Consider the following 15779-nt stretch of genomic DNA (forward strand, 5'->3'; position numbering starts at 1 on the left):
CCAATAGTTGTGTAAGATGTTTAACAGCACATTTCCTAGGAGGCACCTGCAAGTTTGACTTAAGGATGGCCCCCAAGCTGGACGGAACAAAGACTCACACCAATGGGATCTTAGATTCAGGGCTGGGAGCTATCTATACTGACTCAAATCAATAGCCCGAGTGCTGACTGTGAACTGGAACACTGGACTAGAATAGCCAAAACCTTGGAAGACACCACTCCATCTGATCAAGGGCCCAGACATTGTGAAACCCATCAACTCCTCCAAAGCCCTTTAAAGGCCCCTTCCCTGGCCAACTGGAAAGATGGATTTAAGCTTGCTTTTCTGTCTCCTGCTGGTTAACCTTCAATAAAGCTCTTTTTGGAAAATCTGGTACCTTAGCCCTCCAGGCAAGGAGCTCTCGGTCAGTGTCACTGTGTTCTGTAAATTTGCATTAAATGAATTTGTATGCTTCTCTCTTGCTTCTGTCTCTGTGGTGCCTGGGCCCTGAACCTACTGGTAGGAAGACAAGATTTCTTTTCTTTTTCCCTGCACAGTTTTTGTTCAGTAAGTATCACAGCAGGCAAACAGGCTGAGCTCCGTTTCAATCTGAGGGGTGACTGAGCCTTCATTTGAAAGGGAAAATGAGGGAGTAAGGAGGGGGAGCAAGAAGGGGCTGGAGTGGAGTCAGGGGAGGGAAAAATTACAAAAACCAAGTAAGAGGGTTTCTCAAAGCAAATAAGCCATCTCTGTCCCAAGCTGGCATTTAGAGAGGTTAGGCTTCCACACTGTCAAAAAGAAGGCAGACAAAAGTCCTATCCTTTCTAATGAGTACATGTCGAAGGAATGGCTTTCAAATCTTCAAAAGACAGACCTGAGTTGTAGGGGAAACACACACTTCTTGAGGGGCAGGGGAAGGATTTACAATTCTATGCTTTTTTTTGTTTAAGTGAATGCTCTAAGAAAGGGAGGTCAAAGGGCCGTGATGAGGTGTCAGCTAGAAGCAATAGTAAATTTCTTAGGCAGGGCTTGACCTCTCCCAGACAAGAACTCAAGGAGGGTCAGGTCATCACAGGAACACAGTCGTGGGCTGCTAGAAGGCATGGTAGAGTGTGGTCAAGTCTCTTGGGGCAGAGGTTTGGGTGGATTCTTCGCAGAGTGGTTACATTTCTTACCACGGTCTGATCAGACCTTCCACTACCTTTTGGGGGGAATGATGAGGAATAAAAGAAAGAGACAGAGACAATTTTCAAGATATAAAGGGGGGGACTGGGAGGAGAGAAGACTGTCTCTAGAAGACAGACTCAATAAAACTCCATGGTTAGCCTGACAGTGAGAAGCACAAGGGGAGAGGAAGCACACGTTTCATGAAACAGCAGCTATAGAGAGTGGGTGGATAAAGATTAAGTTAATAAGGAGCTGGATTTTCTTTACACCCAAATGCCAGTATGTTGACAACTGTCCTCAGTAGATCCCTTGCCTCAGGAGTACCCGTTATCAGCATTCCACCCATAGCCAGGGGGCACGCAGCCTTCCACATACTTCCCTGTTCCCAAGGCAAGCCACACTGACCTCAAGACTGTGAGACCTGAGTCACACAGCCTCGACCCCTACAAGTGCTCAGCAGATGCGCCCCACAGTGGAGAAGGTAAGATGCAAGCCCAGCCTGCTCCAACACTTCCTCCTCACATTATCCTTACCACTTTCCTGTGCTCTCTGGGGTCACTCCCTTTGTCCACAGGACTATGGGGGCGGCTCTGTCCCCACACCTTATTAGCTTGTTGAAGCCTCACGTGGAGAAAACAGTGGACAGAGCCCAATTCCAATATCTTGTTGCATTGTCAAAGGATGGGCTATACCGGGAAGGGGAGATGGGAGCTCAACAGCCCAAATCGGTGAAAATCAGCCTTATCTGCTTCTCTTTCCATTTTGATTTGCCTCCCACCACTGAGGACCAGATCTCATCTAAAACAAAATGGTGGGGGCTGGGGATTTAGCTCAGTGGTTCTGCTGCCTGCCTCACAAGTGCAAAGTCCCAAGTTCTATCCCTGCTGCCAATAAATAAATAAATAAATAAATAAATAAATAAATAAATAAATAAAATGGTTGGTGAGGAAACAAAGAGATTACAGAGAAAGGAATAAATACACTTCTATCAATATGCTATTGCATCAGTCCGACAGATGGCTTTTTTTGTATACCAACCCCAGCACCTGACCCAGAGGAAATGTTCAGTGAATGAATGAATGAAAGGATGAATGAATGAACAGATTCTATTTTGGAGTAATACAATCTTCAAGTGATACATACTTACAGCTGGATGGTAATGCATTAACTAATATCTGAGTAAATGCATTCTATTTTAAAATAGCACATATGATTTGTTTTATAATATATATTTTTAAAAACACTTTTAAAATCCCAAAATGTATAAATTGAAAAGCAAACTCACCCATACTCCCATGACTTGGAGATCAGCACTGTGAGCTTGGGACCCATAAGCGGGCCTGCGTCCTCTACACATCGTTCCTTAGAAGCAGAGCACGGTGGCCTCGAGGCCTGCCTAGGACTTGAGACAGGGTGTTCCATCCTTTTCTCATCTCTCTGCACAGGCATTGTGCTCAGAGTCTGTGCAGGCCCTGTGCTGGGCCCGGGGGCAGAGCACTGAGTGACACGGCACAGCTCCTGCTCTCCTGGATCTTGTGGTCCAGACGGGGGACAGGGGCACCATGCACACGTGCACAAATGGGCAGACAGGGATGGACTCCATGAAGAAGGGGCAGGCAAGGGGGTATGTGACTGCAGGACAGCTGCGCGGTGACAGAGGCCTCTTCGTGCCAAGCAGGAGGCGGCCTAGGGAAGGCAAGGGAAAAGCAGCCCACAGCCAGCAGGAACAAAGGCCACACTGCTCACATCTCTCAGATCATACTGGCATTTCCAGTTTCTGGGCCTTTTCCTAAAGCTGTGTCCTTCCATGGGGCCCTACCTGATCCTCCTAGAACACTTCCCCAAACACTGCCTGATGGAGACACCTGCTCCCTGCAGTGTTGCCACACCAATCCCACTCCCAGGTATCTGTCTAGGTATTTACACTTCTCGCCACTTGTCTCTCCTCACGATGCCCACCCCACTGACTATCACACGGTAGCAATGAGAAGAATAACATTTACTGAGCACCATGTGCCAGATACTGTTCTAAGCAACTGCATTATTTTATTTAAACCTCATAACAAAACCTCATAAGAGATAAGCTCAAAGAGGTTAAAGACCTCCCCAAAGTCATGGGTGGCAGAACCAGGATTTGACTTCAGAACTTGAACTTGGAACATCAAAATAATGGATGAGGGCCGGGGATTTAGCTCAGTGGTGCCACCGCTTGCTTGCCTCACAATGCTTGCGAGGCAGGCACCGGAACCACTGAGCTAAATCCGCGGCCTTTTTTCGTATATTTATTTGCTGTTTCTACTTCTTTGTCTGAGAAATGTCCATTCATTTCAGATGCCCAGTTTTGGACTGGATCTTTAAATTTGGGAGGTCTGATTTTTTAAAGTTTTTTATATATTCTAGATAGTAGACCTTTCAGGAACAGCTGGTAAAAATTTTTTCCCACATTGTGGATTGTCTTTTCATGCTGTTGGTGGTTTCTCTTGCTGTGCAGAAGCTTTTTAATAAGATGAGATCCCAGTTGTTTATTCTTTATGCTAGTTCATGTGAGAGAGTAGTAGTCAGCCATAAAGAATGAGGAACTAGAGTCATTTATAGCTAAATGGATGTACATTGAGGCCATACTCTTAAGTGAAATAAATAGGACACACAGGTGTAAATACCAAATAGTTTCTCTGGTGTGAGGAGCTGAAAGTGTAAATGAGGATCAAAACGTGTAGGAGAATGTGAAACAGGAAGAAAAGGTCCAAACAGGAGGGAGAAGGGTAGGGGAAAGGAAAGAAGGGAAAGGAATAAACAGGAGAGAAGGAAAAAAACGGAAACAGAGTCTTTGTAAATAGGGAAGGGTGGAGGGGTTGAAGGGAGGGCAGGATAATGGGGAAAAAAATAAGAACCAAAATACACCATGTGAACATACAAATTCCCAGTGATGAATGTTATCATATCGTATACCTAAATGTACAAATAAACAATGAATTTTTAAAAATAACTGTTAACCTTTTGTGTGCATATATAAACATATTGCTTACTTAAAAATAAAAATACTAAATTATATAATGCTGGATTTATATAGGCAAAGAAATGGTATGTACACCCTGAAAGCTATGGCCTTTTCTTAAAGCACATTGCTCAAGTCTGCTATTGTGTTTAAGTTTGACTAATAGGCCTAGCACTAGCCAGCTTGTGCAGAATAATGCTGCAAAAAAACCAACCTCAGCTGCACGTGGCAAGGCTTGGCTCCACCCTGCAGGCTTGGTTTGGATTTGCTCCACGGCTCCATGTGTCTAAGCCTTTCCTTGCTTCACACTCACTGACATCCCATCGGCTGAAGCAAGTCACATGGTCAAGCTCAACATGAGTAGGACCCAGGAGTATATTCTGCCTTTGGTGAGATTAACTGTGAAGTCGCCTGTGAAAGGCAGTCACAGGAAAGTCACATGGAAAAGGATACTGGGAAGATAAAGAACTGGGAACAATAATCCAGTCTACTCCAGGCCTAAACATCTTTATAATTATATTGTTTCCTTCTAGTTAGTTTGAGGCATTCTTCGGTTTTTTAGATACTTCATTATGAAAGGAATAAACTATAGATTTTTTTAGCATGGGCATGAAAAAAATTCTGAGTGCACTAAAGACTGGTAATTTCACTTTAAAAATGAAGTCGAAATCCCCCATGATCCATGCTCAACATGAAGTACACATTCTCTCGTTTATTCCAGTCCATTTTCTTTTCTTGAATGTGCCGCTACTGCTTCTTCGAGCTGACTCTCTCTCCATCGGCCTCACAGGAATGGACTTAGCAAGAGGGACTGGCTCCACGCAGTTTCCCTCTCTCGTGAGCCCAGGTCCCACACCTTAACCTCAGTGATGTAGAAAGGTTGAATTCCAGGTCTCTACCTGGGGAACCGGGCTCACAAGGCAGGAAGCCGAGTGAACATAGGTCAGGTGTTCAGAAGAGGCGGGGCAGTCACAGAGTGGGACAAATGTGTGCTCAGCTCTCAAAAGCCCTGGGTCCTAAAAACACTTTCCAACCATGGACTTGTCAAAACCAGCTTCCACATTTGTCTTCCAGAATATTAAAAGAGAATACTTCATTGCACCCCACTGCTGCATATTCATGCTACTGTCTTCTGCCACAACTGCTGTATCAGGTCCTCTTTGGATTGCTACCTACGTATCACTTTTCTCTTTCCTCTGCACTATCATGTCTGTCCAGCTGTAAGGACTCTCATCTCTTTGTCCCCTCACCACCCACAACTTCATATATCATCCTACATGAGTATATTCAAAAGGTTTTGTGAAATTACGGGTAAAATAAAATATATGTGGTTGGAAAAATATCAGTGAAGAAATTATAGTGCCCTTTGGTTCAAGGACAAGGTGGTGTTTGCAGGAATTACAGGGAGTAATTCGAAGTGCTGTGCCAATCTACAAAACAGTTAATAAAGATACAGAGTGGGATGTACCATACAGCTGCTTAAGTCAGCTGTTCTGCAAGCAGGACGGTGTCACTTTTCTGAGAACTGTGTCATTTTTTTAATAAAGTTTATTTATTGGTACATTTTAGGTATACAGTATAGTTACATTCATCACTGGGATCTTGTACCTTTACATGATACACCTTGGTTCTTATTTTTTCCCCATTCCCCTGCCCCCCCTTCACCCCCTCCACCCTTCTCTATTTATAAATAATGTTCCCATTTTTTTTCTTTTCTCCAATTTTTCTTTTCCCTTCTTTCCTTTCCCCTACCCCTCCCATTTCCCCTATTCCTTTAGACATTTTCTTCCTATTACACAACATCAATTATACATTTTGATCCTTATTTACACTTTTAGTTTTTCACATCAGAGAAACTATTCAGTATTTACACGTGTGTCCTATTTATTTCACTTAAGAGTATGACCTCAATGTGCATCCACTTAGCTACAAATGTCTCTAGTTTCTTGTTCTTTACGGCTGAGTAGTACTCCATTTTATTAAAAAATCACATCTTTTATCACAGTGGCTTTGTAGTAGTTTCAAGTTGGGGATTGTGATACCCCTTAGAACTGTATCATTTTTATTTTAACATATAAAATATAAGACAGTGTCACATGATAGTAGCTTTTCAGAAAAAATTTGAATCATTAAAGAGAAAGTAACACAGGTTTACTGGAATCAATGAATTCATTTCTCTGTTTTATTTTGCCTATCTTCGGTGTTCTAACAGAATTTCGTGATTTTTCCAGTAGGTAATTAATGATGGCATATATAGAGGAATAAGTATTGCAGTTTTCATTTTGAAATCATCCCAGGTCACCTGAATTTATCGGTTGTGTGTTACAAATAAGTGGTTCTGAGAATATCATAATGTAGATGCTAACACCTGCCTTCCAAGCTCTCAAATGACCTTATAAATGAGTCTTCTATTCCCAGTACGTGAGCCATGAATCAATTTTAAATTCCCTGACTGTGAATGAATTGCTCTAATATTCATTCTCACTGTGAATGAAATAATGTGGGAGTTGTCTTCTTAGCATGTGTGTTGCTATAAAATTCATGTAGAAACCTGGAAAGTACTCTTTTTTTTTTTTTAAATAGGTTGCACTTCATTTATTTTTTAGATGAATTCTATCTATCTGGGGAAGCTGGAACTCAAGAATGCATCCACAATTTGTTTAAAGATAAAATTATTAGAGGAGGTATTTGAAAGTGTTGAAAACAACAAATGACAACTGGTTATCTATTCATCAGTTTGTTTGGAGATACTATAGGTCCACTGTCTTTGATGTATAGTGAAGCACATTCATAATTTGTTACATAGCGTGGTAGCCGGGCTAAGCATCTGGGGTGGGTGTGCAGATATACTGCATTGTTCACAGTCTTGAAATGAAGTCAAGTTGCTTTCATTACCTCCTTATGAGAACACAGGATGACTGGGAGGTTGCCCATTCAGGGTTTTGCAGTGAATAATTTGAATCTTTAAGTATGGTCTACATATGAATCTAATATAGACTATTTCAAATCCAAAAATACAAAATCTGAAAATCTCCAAAATCCAAAACTTTTGATCTGAGGCCACAAGTGGAAAATTCACACTTGACCTCATGCGGCAGGTCATGCACAAAATGCAGGCACATTCCTTAGAATTGATTTGGTGCTGTTGTGTAGAAGATCTGTAGGAAACAAATGAATTTCATGTTTGGACATGGGTCCTCTACTCAAGAGCCCTCAAATATTCCACAATCTGAAAACATCTGAATATGAAACACTTCCAGTCCCAAGCATTACAGGAATACCAATCCCATACATCTCAGGGACCTACAGTCCAGGCTGAGAACAGGACTGACACAAACTAGGATTCTGTAAGTGGGACCAAGTTCAAAGGTGACAAAATCTTGTCCTGTTGTTGAAAATACTACTTTTTGATATCCTTTGTTCACATACAGTTTACTATTTTTTGAGTGATTGATCCCCTAAATGCTGGAATCTGGTTATAAATCTATGTTCCACTGAACTGTCATTGCCTGAAGCTGACAGTCAATACAAGTGAAGCAGGATGTAAAATCTTCCGGAAGTCTAAGCCTCCACTGTGGACAGATGGGACAGTGAGGCCCAATCAAGGTCTCTCACCATGCCAGCTGGGTGACAGGGAGTCAGAGAGGCAGGCACTGTAGCACAGCCTCAAAGAGCCCTGCTCTGGGGTCCTTGAAATGACCTGGCCAATCTCTTCCCAAGCACAGACTGGGAAGTGAGACTCAGAAACCTGAGCTGGTTTGCTCAAAATCACAGGTCAGTGGTGGGCTCAGGTCCAGGAGCCATGACCAGCCCAGGCCAGCGCTGTCAGCACCATGTCAGGTAAAATTATTATAGGTGACATCACATCAGCACCAAGTGAGGACAACACGCTCTGGATAAGCGACCCAAAGAGCAATTATTCTGTCATCCTGATGAGTGGCAATAAAGTCATGTGGAAAATTTCAGATCCCACACTTAGATTTTTATGATTTAGTGTCTTGTAAGATTTTTAAGTGGAAAATGAAGAAAACTTATTTTATCCCTTCAATTATTTTTATAAAGCTGCTTAAATGGAGATGTCACTGATAAGGATCAGTAATCCTTAAATTGATCCGTAATCCTTAAATTAGATGTCTGGGCTTCTGTGTTCTAGTTCTATCATACCAGCTGACCGTTCTTATCTATAATCATAGAAATTCAGGGCTGCAAGGAAGCTGGTTTAATCAAAAGAAAGTGGCTCTCCTTTTGTTATGCACCTTCAATTTGTGAAATACGATGTATTTGGTGGAGACCGGAACTGCTGCATTGGGAGAAGTATTAGCCTTGCAGTAGAGCAGATTCAAGCTTAAATTTAGCCCTCTCTTTTATTAGCTTTATGACAGTGGGCCATTTAACCATATAGAGTTCCAGTTTCTGAATCTGCAAAAGTACCAATTACTTTCTAACAGGATCACTCAGGGGATAAACAACCATGTGCCCAAATTGCTTGGCACAGAACCTGGGCCTTAGCAGGTACTTAACAAATGGGAACTATGATTCTCAGGTGGAATAATAAATAGGGAGGCATGGAGCCTAGATGGCCAAAATTATACATTTTACCCTGTGAGTTATTCAGGTGGACTGGGAATGATGACTTGAGGGTAAAATATTTAAAGATTGACACTGCGGAGTCCGACCTCTCCTAAAATGTTTGCCCAAATTACAGATTACAAAGGTAACACTGGAACCTTGAGGTAGGGCCCTGAACTGCAGTTCTGTCCATATCCTAACAGCATCCTGGCCCTGGATAAGGAACTCAACTCTTGGAGTTTGTTTCCTCACTTGCAAAACAAGGCTAGGCCAAAAATTGCTCTGTGTCCAAGGCAGCCAGGAAAGCCCTCTAGCCCTGCAGGATCTGCACCTAGATGCATTTATTCCTTCCCTCTCTGTCACTGAGTCACATCACCAACGTGATTTTAGATGTTTATAGGATGCTATTTCAATTTAAAGTTCAGTCGTTAATTCTGTGAAGCCAATTTGAATTTTTGTTTGGTTTGGTTTTGGTTTTTTAAACCAGGGTCTCACTATGTAGTTCAGGCTGGCTTTGAACTAACCATGAAGCCCAAGCTGAACTTACCATGTAGCCTAGGCTGGCCATGAACTCACAGAAATCCTCCTGTTTCAGCCTCCCAAATGCTCGGATTATAAGCACGCACCACCATGGCTGAAATGATTTTAAAGTTGATAGTGCTTTGACCACTGTGCTCTAAGGCATGAAGACAGGAGCATAAAGATGAAGAAACACTGAAACTCTCAGAGCTCCCATGTGTGACTTCCATTTACCAACGTGGACCCAACAACTTCCAAGAGTGAGAAAAAAAGAGGAAAGGCAACAAGGGAAAACAAAACATTCATTAAGAGGCATGAAAATGCATAAACTCATTTATGAATAAAGTAGTATAATTTACTCAGTGAAAAAATAGCTAAAATCCATGAGCAAGCTGGATTTTATATTTGAATGATTACATATTTGATCTCCAATTGTTTCCCCCTCCATCATGATCTATTAGTAGCAGCAATTTTACAGTGAATATAGAAAAAGCTGTTACTAATAATCACCACACAGGGAGAAATTTTTCAAGAATGCTCTTTAAAAATGAATCAGTGCAAACAAATTCAAATTACAAGGGATACATAAGACCCGGGGTTTATCTTCAGAAAAGTAGAAAATAAAAATCCTAAACATTTATTCATTAAGAAATGACAAAGCAAACTACATCTCTGATCAGTGAAAAATAATACACATGGATATTATAAAACATTCTCAACCAGTGATTGCAATTATTACATTTATAAATGTTCATTCAAGTACTAATGTTCAAAAAACACTCAAGTTCTCATTAAAAGTAACACTAAATGTAGACACACCTGGATGATGTTTCTTTTGATTTAATAACGATCTTGTTGACAGGAGGCAAGTGACACTTAAAATACTGTTGGTTTTGTTTTGTTTTGTCTGCAGATGATTTTTTCAGTCTGTGCTTTTTATCTACAAGGACCTGATGAACATCTCACAACAGCTCATTAAAAAGTCATTTCTATAAAATGACTCATTATTACTGAAACATCCTAAAACACAAGAGCAGCTCAGAAAATAATAGGGCAAAAATCAGTTTTCTTTGGCAAGAAATTGTTAATTCCTCACCCAATATTGGTTTACTGTTGCGTAGAAACTCTCAGAACACTTTGGTGTTTACCAACAAGCTATTTAACAAGCTGAAGAAATTTTTTTAACTATGCTACCCTAATAGCTAGGAAAGGGTTATAGCCAAGTTGCACTGAAATCAACTTGATTACTGTTATTAATGTGTTGTCCTTCAAAAAGCTCCCTCCTAATTTTGGCCTGAGTCTCAGGCATTAATAAAAGTTCCTTTATCTGCTTCACTTTGGACTTCAGACCCATCCTTTCTTGTTCCAAAGCTTCATTAATTAAGTCTTGGGTTCCAATAGGTTTCTTGCCTAAAGGGAAAAAAATTATATAATACATTTAAAGTACAAATGTCAATGAAAAACTTTAAACATGATACACTGACTTATCAAAATGAGGCTTAAAAAAAAACCTTTAAAATGTTGCCCATTTTATAGAAAAGGTTGTGTTTTGCCAAAAATATATCATGTACATAAAACACAAATTACTGTAAATGAAGATCAGTGCATAGCGATAGCACATGAAGGACAAACATGAAACATTATGGACAGAAGATAATTTCGACAGTGATGAATTAAACTTTGCACTTGACAGCAGTGTGTGTTTGGCCTCAGATGAAGTAGTCAAATGCCCTAGGCAATAGAAGTGGCAGTATTTCATTCAGGGCCAGGCCTCTCCCGGCCTCTGGGTCCCGAGGCAGGTGGAACCCGGAGTGCCCCTCCCTCCCTGTGCTCGGCTGAGGGCAAGTGAAACTTGGCCCATTTTTCTTCCATAAACTAACTTCCTCTGCTAGTCCCAAGGACTCCGCTTCGCTTCTGTTGTGTTTCAGAAATGCAAACACATCGATCATGAGTGTTAGGCCATCTCCTTGGATGAGACAAGGGACACTTAAACAGCACATGGCAGGTCAGCGTCCAGACTTAGCAGAGGGGAGAAGGGATGCGTTTCCACAGAACAGCCGGGACCCCAGTTCCAGTCTCATTTCCTGTTGTTATCACTGCCATTGCCACTCCCATCGGCCTCTTCTGCTTTCACAGAGCTCCCCTCCCCTGGCTGCTTTTTGTTCTGGGTTTCTTCCAGGTACTGCTGCACAGCCTTGAGCACCGCGTTCTCCACCAGCCTCTTACTCAGTCTTACCAGCTCAACATCATCCGGCTCTGCTCCAGTCTTGTTACCTACATTCCACAACAGAGAAGAGAGGTCACGGAGTTGGTATCATAGCAACTCAGCCATGCAGGGGTCAGCTGGTTCAGTTAGCTTAAAAGAGCAAGTATCCTTCGGTCTGGTACATTAGATCCATAACTCCAAGAATAGTGGGCAACTTTTCATATGGCATTTGCAGAAGCAGGAGCCCGCCTATTCCTGAAGACGTCAGGCTGAAATGTAGTTCGTTAGTCCCAGTCAGATTGAAAGGAATACTCTCGAGCTAGCAATGGCAGAAGTTGCCCACGTCTACATGGAAGTTTTGTTCTCCTCTCAAGCAAGGCTAATTGTTACTACTGAAGGGCCTGTGTCCACCACCTAGAGCCCCAGCCTTGTGAATCTGCCAAGGAGACTGAATCTCTCCTTCTCCCTCTCCAATCTCACACAGGAGGCAATCAAGATTTCACTGTCATCTCACTACTTAGGATCACTAAATTTTCAAATACTTGGCCTCCAGATGGGTTGTTAAACTCTCAGGACTCCTTTGAAGACAGTTACAAAGCTAAAGCTACTACTGCTAGCAACTAGGTTACAATAAATTTGGAAGACCAACATTCTTTTTGTTTCGGTGCTATCACTGCAGTGGAGGAAGAGTGGAGTGGAAGAATTAGAATCCTAATTCTTCAAGGAAGAGTTAGGGTCATGATGGTAAATTACCTGATGTTACTATTTTATGGTCATTGGCTTCCCTGCTAGCAGTGGCCCAGGCTTAAGTACTGTATTCCATACTTCCGGTTACTGTGAAAGAGCTGGTTCCTACCCATTTTCATGCGACACATTCCTAGCCACTCACTTCATTGTCTCCCTTCACTAGGGAAAGGAAATACGGGGCTCTTCCCCCATGTCCACTCAGCATCCCGCCTCCCTCCATGGAGCTGTGGGCCCAGAAAGGCAGATGGCTGGAAGCAAAGAAGTCACCAAAGGCACACCCTTTCAGAGCAGATCAGCATGGGAAGATCACTGGTGGGCTCCGGAAGGCAAAGCCAGTGTGGCATCTGCATGCTGAGGGGTAGAGCAGGCAGATAAAAAGCGGGTGAGGTCGAAGGCGGACATTATTTTCTGTCCTCACATATAACAGGAATTGAAGAACAAAAGCAGATATGCCAAAGGTGAGACCTGGCTCTCACCTTCCTCCAGAGCCCTATCATTTGTCTGAAATGCACATTTGGAACCAATTCTGCTTATAACCATCCCATCCTTCTTAGTGGCATGCCAGGCAGAAGAAAGAATGGGTTAAAACCCGTGGAGAGAGGCTAACGATGGAGAGGCACCTAAGGCCCATGACCCGAAGTCCAAGAACATTTGCAGTGTTTGGAAGTGGGAGTAAACCTCGACCCACTGATAACCATACAGAGCCTACTACACATAAACATGTCAAGGTGTTATGGCTACGGCGAGGCAGACAAAAAATCATCATGAATATTACTTCGGGGGCCAGGTTCAGATTGTTTTCACTCGTAAGAATAAATGAATACACTGCTCAATATTTAAAGGTCTTTACCTCAATCTAACAAGGTACTGTTTGTATGATATAGATGGGGCACTTGCACCTATTTGTATAAATGACTCTTCAAATTTAACATGAAAAAAAAATCAAACTGCAAATGAAGAACTACTATTTAAGTATCTTTTAAAACATTATAAAGGGCTCCACATCTGCCACCCCACTTTGTGTCTGGGCAACATGTTGTATTACTGGGGGCTATTCTAGAACCCAGTCACCTTTCTTGTTATCAAAATAATAAGGCTATATGTGAGTCTAAAGAATGATTCAATCTCCAAGATCTCTCTTCAGTCCAATATTATGTGTTTCTGTGATTTCCATCAGTCCACAGTGAATTGCCCCTGTTACTTTAAACATGAAGAGATTTGAAATATAAAGATCTTCCCCAAAATGCTAATGTTCCTTCTGATTTTTGTTTGTGCTTTCACTATTATCCAGCCAATGAAGCTCAAGATTATCACCATCTTGGACACCTTTCTATCCTTCACCAACCTATTTAATCACTGAGCCTGTATATATGCCTAAATATATGCTTCACAATTTCCCCTTTCTTAATGTTTCTGACATAACTTCTCTAGATTAGTTTTTCTACAATATCCTTTTCACTCTCCACTCAACAGAGAAACAAGCCTGGCTTGCCAAAATCTGCCTTAACAGCCCGCAGCTGCTGCAGCTCTACAACTTCCAATGTGTCTTTAGAAGCCTCCACATCAACGCCTCTTTCAGGATGGCCCTCCCTCCTTTCTCTCATTAGTTAAAATCCCACCTACTCCAGGAAGCCTTCACCAACTGGCCCAACCAAAAGCGAAGCTCCTCCCTTAGATCCCACAACTCTAACTGAACACAACTACACGGTCATTCACTCAACAAGCATGTGCCAAGAACCCACTACATGCCTGCAACTCCTCCAGCCCACAGAGACACAACAGGGAGCAGAACAACAACCCACAGGCTTTCTTCTCTGAATTCATTTACAAATGATGAGCACTAGCTATTAATGTATTTATTGCACTGTATGATTCAACAACTAGTGATCTGGTGTCTGTTTTGGTAAAGACACAATCTGGAGTACAGAAACTATGTCTCAGGCTCCTCCTCTGCCAACAGATGGACAGTGAATTAGTCACAATGAGAGTTCAAGAAATATTTGTTAGTCAAGAGAATTGTTGACTGAAATCTTTGAAAACAGTAGCAACATTTTTAAATGTTTCCATCCATCCTATAAAAATAGCACACCATAGCCAGAAATTTAAATTTCATATTAAGTTTAAAACAAGAGAAGAGAATTCCAGAATAATTCAAATATCCATATGTACAATGTACATCTATTTTGATGAACCTGGTCAATATGACAAAGTTTCAGACCCACGGGACAAATACTACCCACCTACAATAACTATATCTAGCCCGTTGATCAACAAATAAACACATTTGTAAATGAACCTTCCAGCTCTCTCCTGGGCTCTGGTCCCCCCTTAGGGTTTCTGCAAACCATGCTCAGTTTGTTAACATGAGTCCAGGCAAAAGACGACAGAGAAGGTGTATCACAGAGCCCTGCGAGAATGCACGGTGTAGCTCCATGCCAGTGAAAACCTGTTTTTGTGTTCCCACTTTCAGCAGACTTAAAATGAGATACTTTCAGATTAAAATTATGTCATATTTTTCTTCTGCCTACCACTTAAATGAGGGCACCTGTTCCTCACAGAATCTAAGACAAATGACTACATCCATTTCAGCTGATGCCTAGTTACCAATAGCACTCAACCAAGGGCTTCTGTTGAGAGTCCAACGAAAGGATATACAAAGATATTCCCAATATAAGTATCAAACTCTTGATAAAAAATATTTTTTCTTGGTCTACTCGATTTACCTGAATGTCATTCTTATTTAAAACAACAGACTAATCTTTGTCTTCAGCACTATTACTTTAGAAATCTCCCTGAAATATCCTTGATCTATTTCTCAGGAGAATACCAAAAATATAAAAGTAGTGAAAATCTTGTAAACCCACCAAGTACAGGATTGTTGCAAAAGGAAGAAAATTAAGAAACTTTCCAACAAACTTCAAGTAAAAAATTCCAAGCAAGCATCTCTGTGTGACAGTTGTTGGCGTCTTAATTCATGCTTTGTACCTATGATTCTGTTTTTGTTTATATTACCTGAGAGCTTTGATATCAGCTCAGTGCAAACATAAAAATTTGGTGGTCATGAAGAAGAAAATAAGTGATTTCTTTTGTGGTAGAAGAACATTTCACATCTACTAGCATAATTTAAGGCCAACATTAATTCGGTTCAGTTGTTCTTGGGTGTGAGTTGACCCAACAAGAGGTTAAATGATGTCACATGAAGGGCATCAGAGCCTTGCTCCCTCCCTGCCCGACAGAGACCGCCTCCTCAGGAACAGAGGACAAACTCCTGGGCCTCTAACCTGCGACTCCTTAGAAATATGAATCGTTTTCTTCACAGGCAGTCAAAGACTTAAAAGCCATTTTTTTCCTAAAAACTGTGATTCTTCACTTGGCCCCAGATGCCCAATAGGTACCTAAAAGTAGAACAAAGCTTGACCTTCATTTTGTAAAATTCTGGGTCAGATCCCTTCTTAGCTCTGCATATAGGCATGTTAGTCACGTAGGGAGTGCCTGCTTAAGAGCTGGCAAAACAAGGTTTATGAGCCCTAAATTGACGTAGCTTATCTCCCTTCAGGGCTGAGCACCCCGATGTAAGAGATTTACAGGACATTCAGC

General features: G+C 41.6%; 1 protein-coding gene across 10 annotated transcripts in view; it reads right to left on the reverse strand.

Moving 5' to 3' along the window:
- Positions 1-5671: 5671 nt before the first annotated feature.
- Akap7 (A-kinase anchoring protein 7) overlaps positions 5672-15779 on the reverse strand; it is a 163679-nt gene continuing 153571 nt past the window's right edge. For 6 of the 10 annotated variants that reach the window (XM_087190126.1, XM_087190123.1, XM_087190124.1 and 3 more), the window contains one exon: positions 9563-11503. In XM_087190126.1, coding sequence (XP_087046252.1) covers positions 11307-11503 — 197 coding nt within the window. In that variant the 3' untranslated portion in view covers positions 9563-11306. Of the gene's footprint in view, positions 9481-9562; positions 11504-15779 lie in introns of those variants that run through there. The other 4 variants (XM_087190125.1, XM_087190128.1, XR_015442551.1 and 1 more) reach the window with 3 other exon arrangements.

Source organism: Heterocephalus glaber, unplaced genomic scaffold (assembly GCF_053883595.1).
Source record: "Heterocephalus glaber isolate CG9 unplaced genomic scaffold, H.glaber_assembly_v1.0 deba00001550, whole genome shotgun sequence".
Taxonomy (NCBI): Eukaryota; Metazoa; Chordata; class Mammalia; order Rodentia; family Bathyergidae; genus Heterocephalus; species Heterocephalus glaber.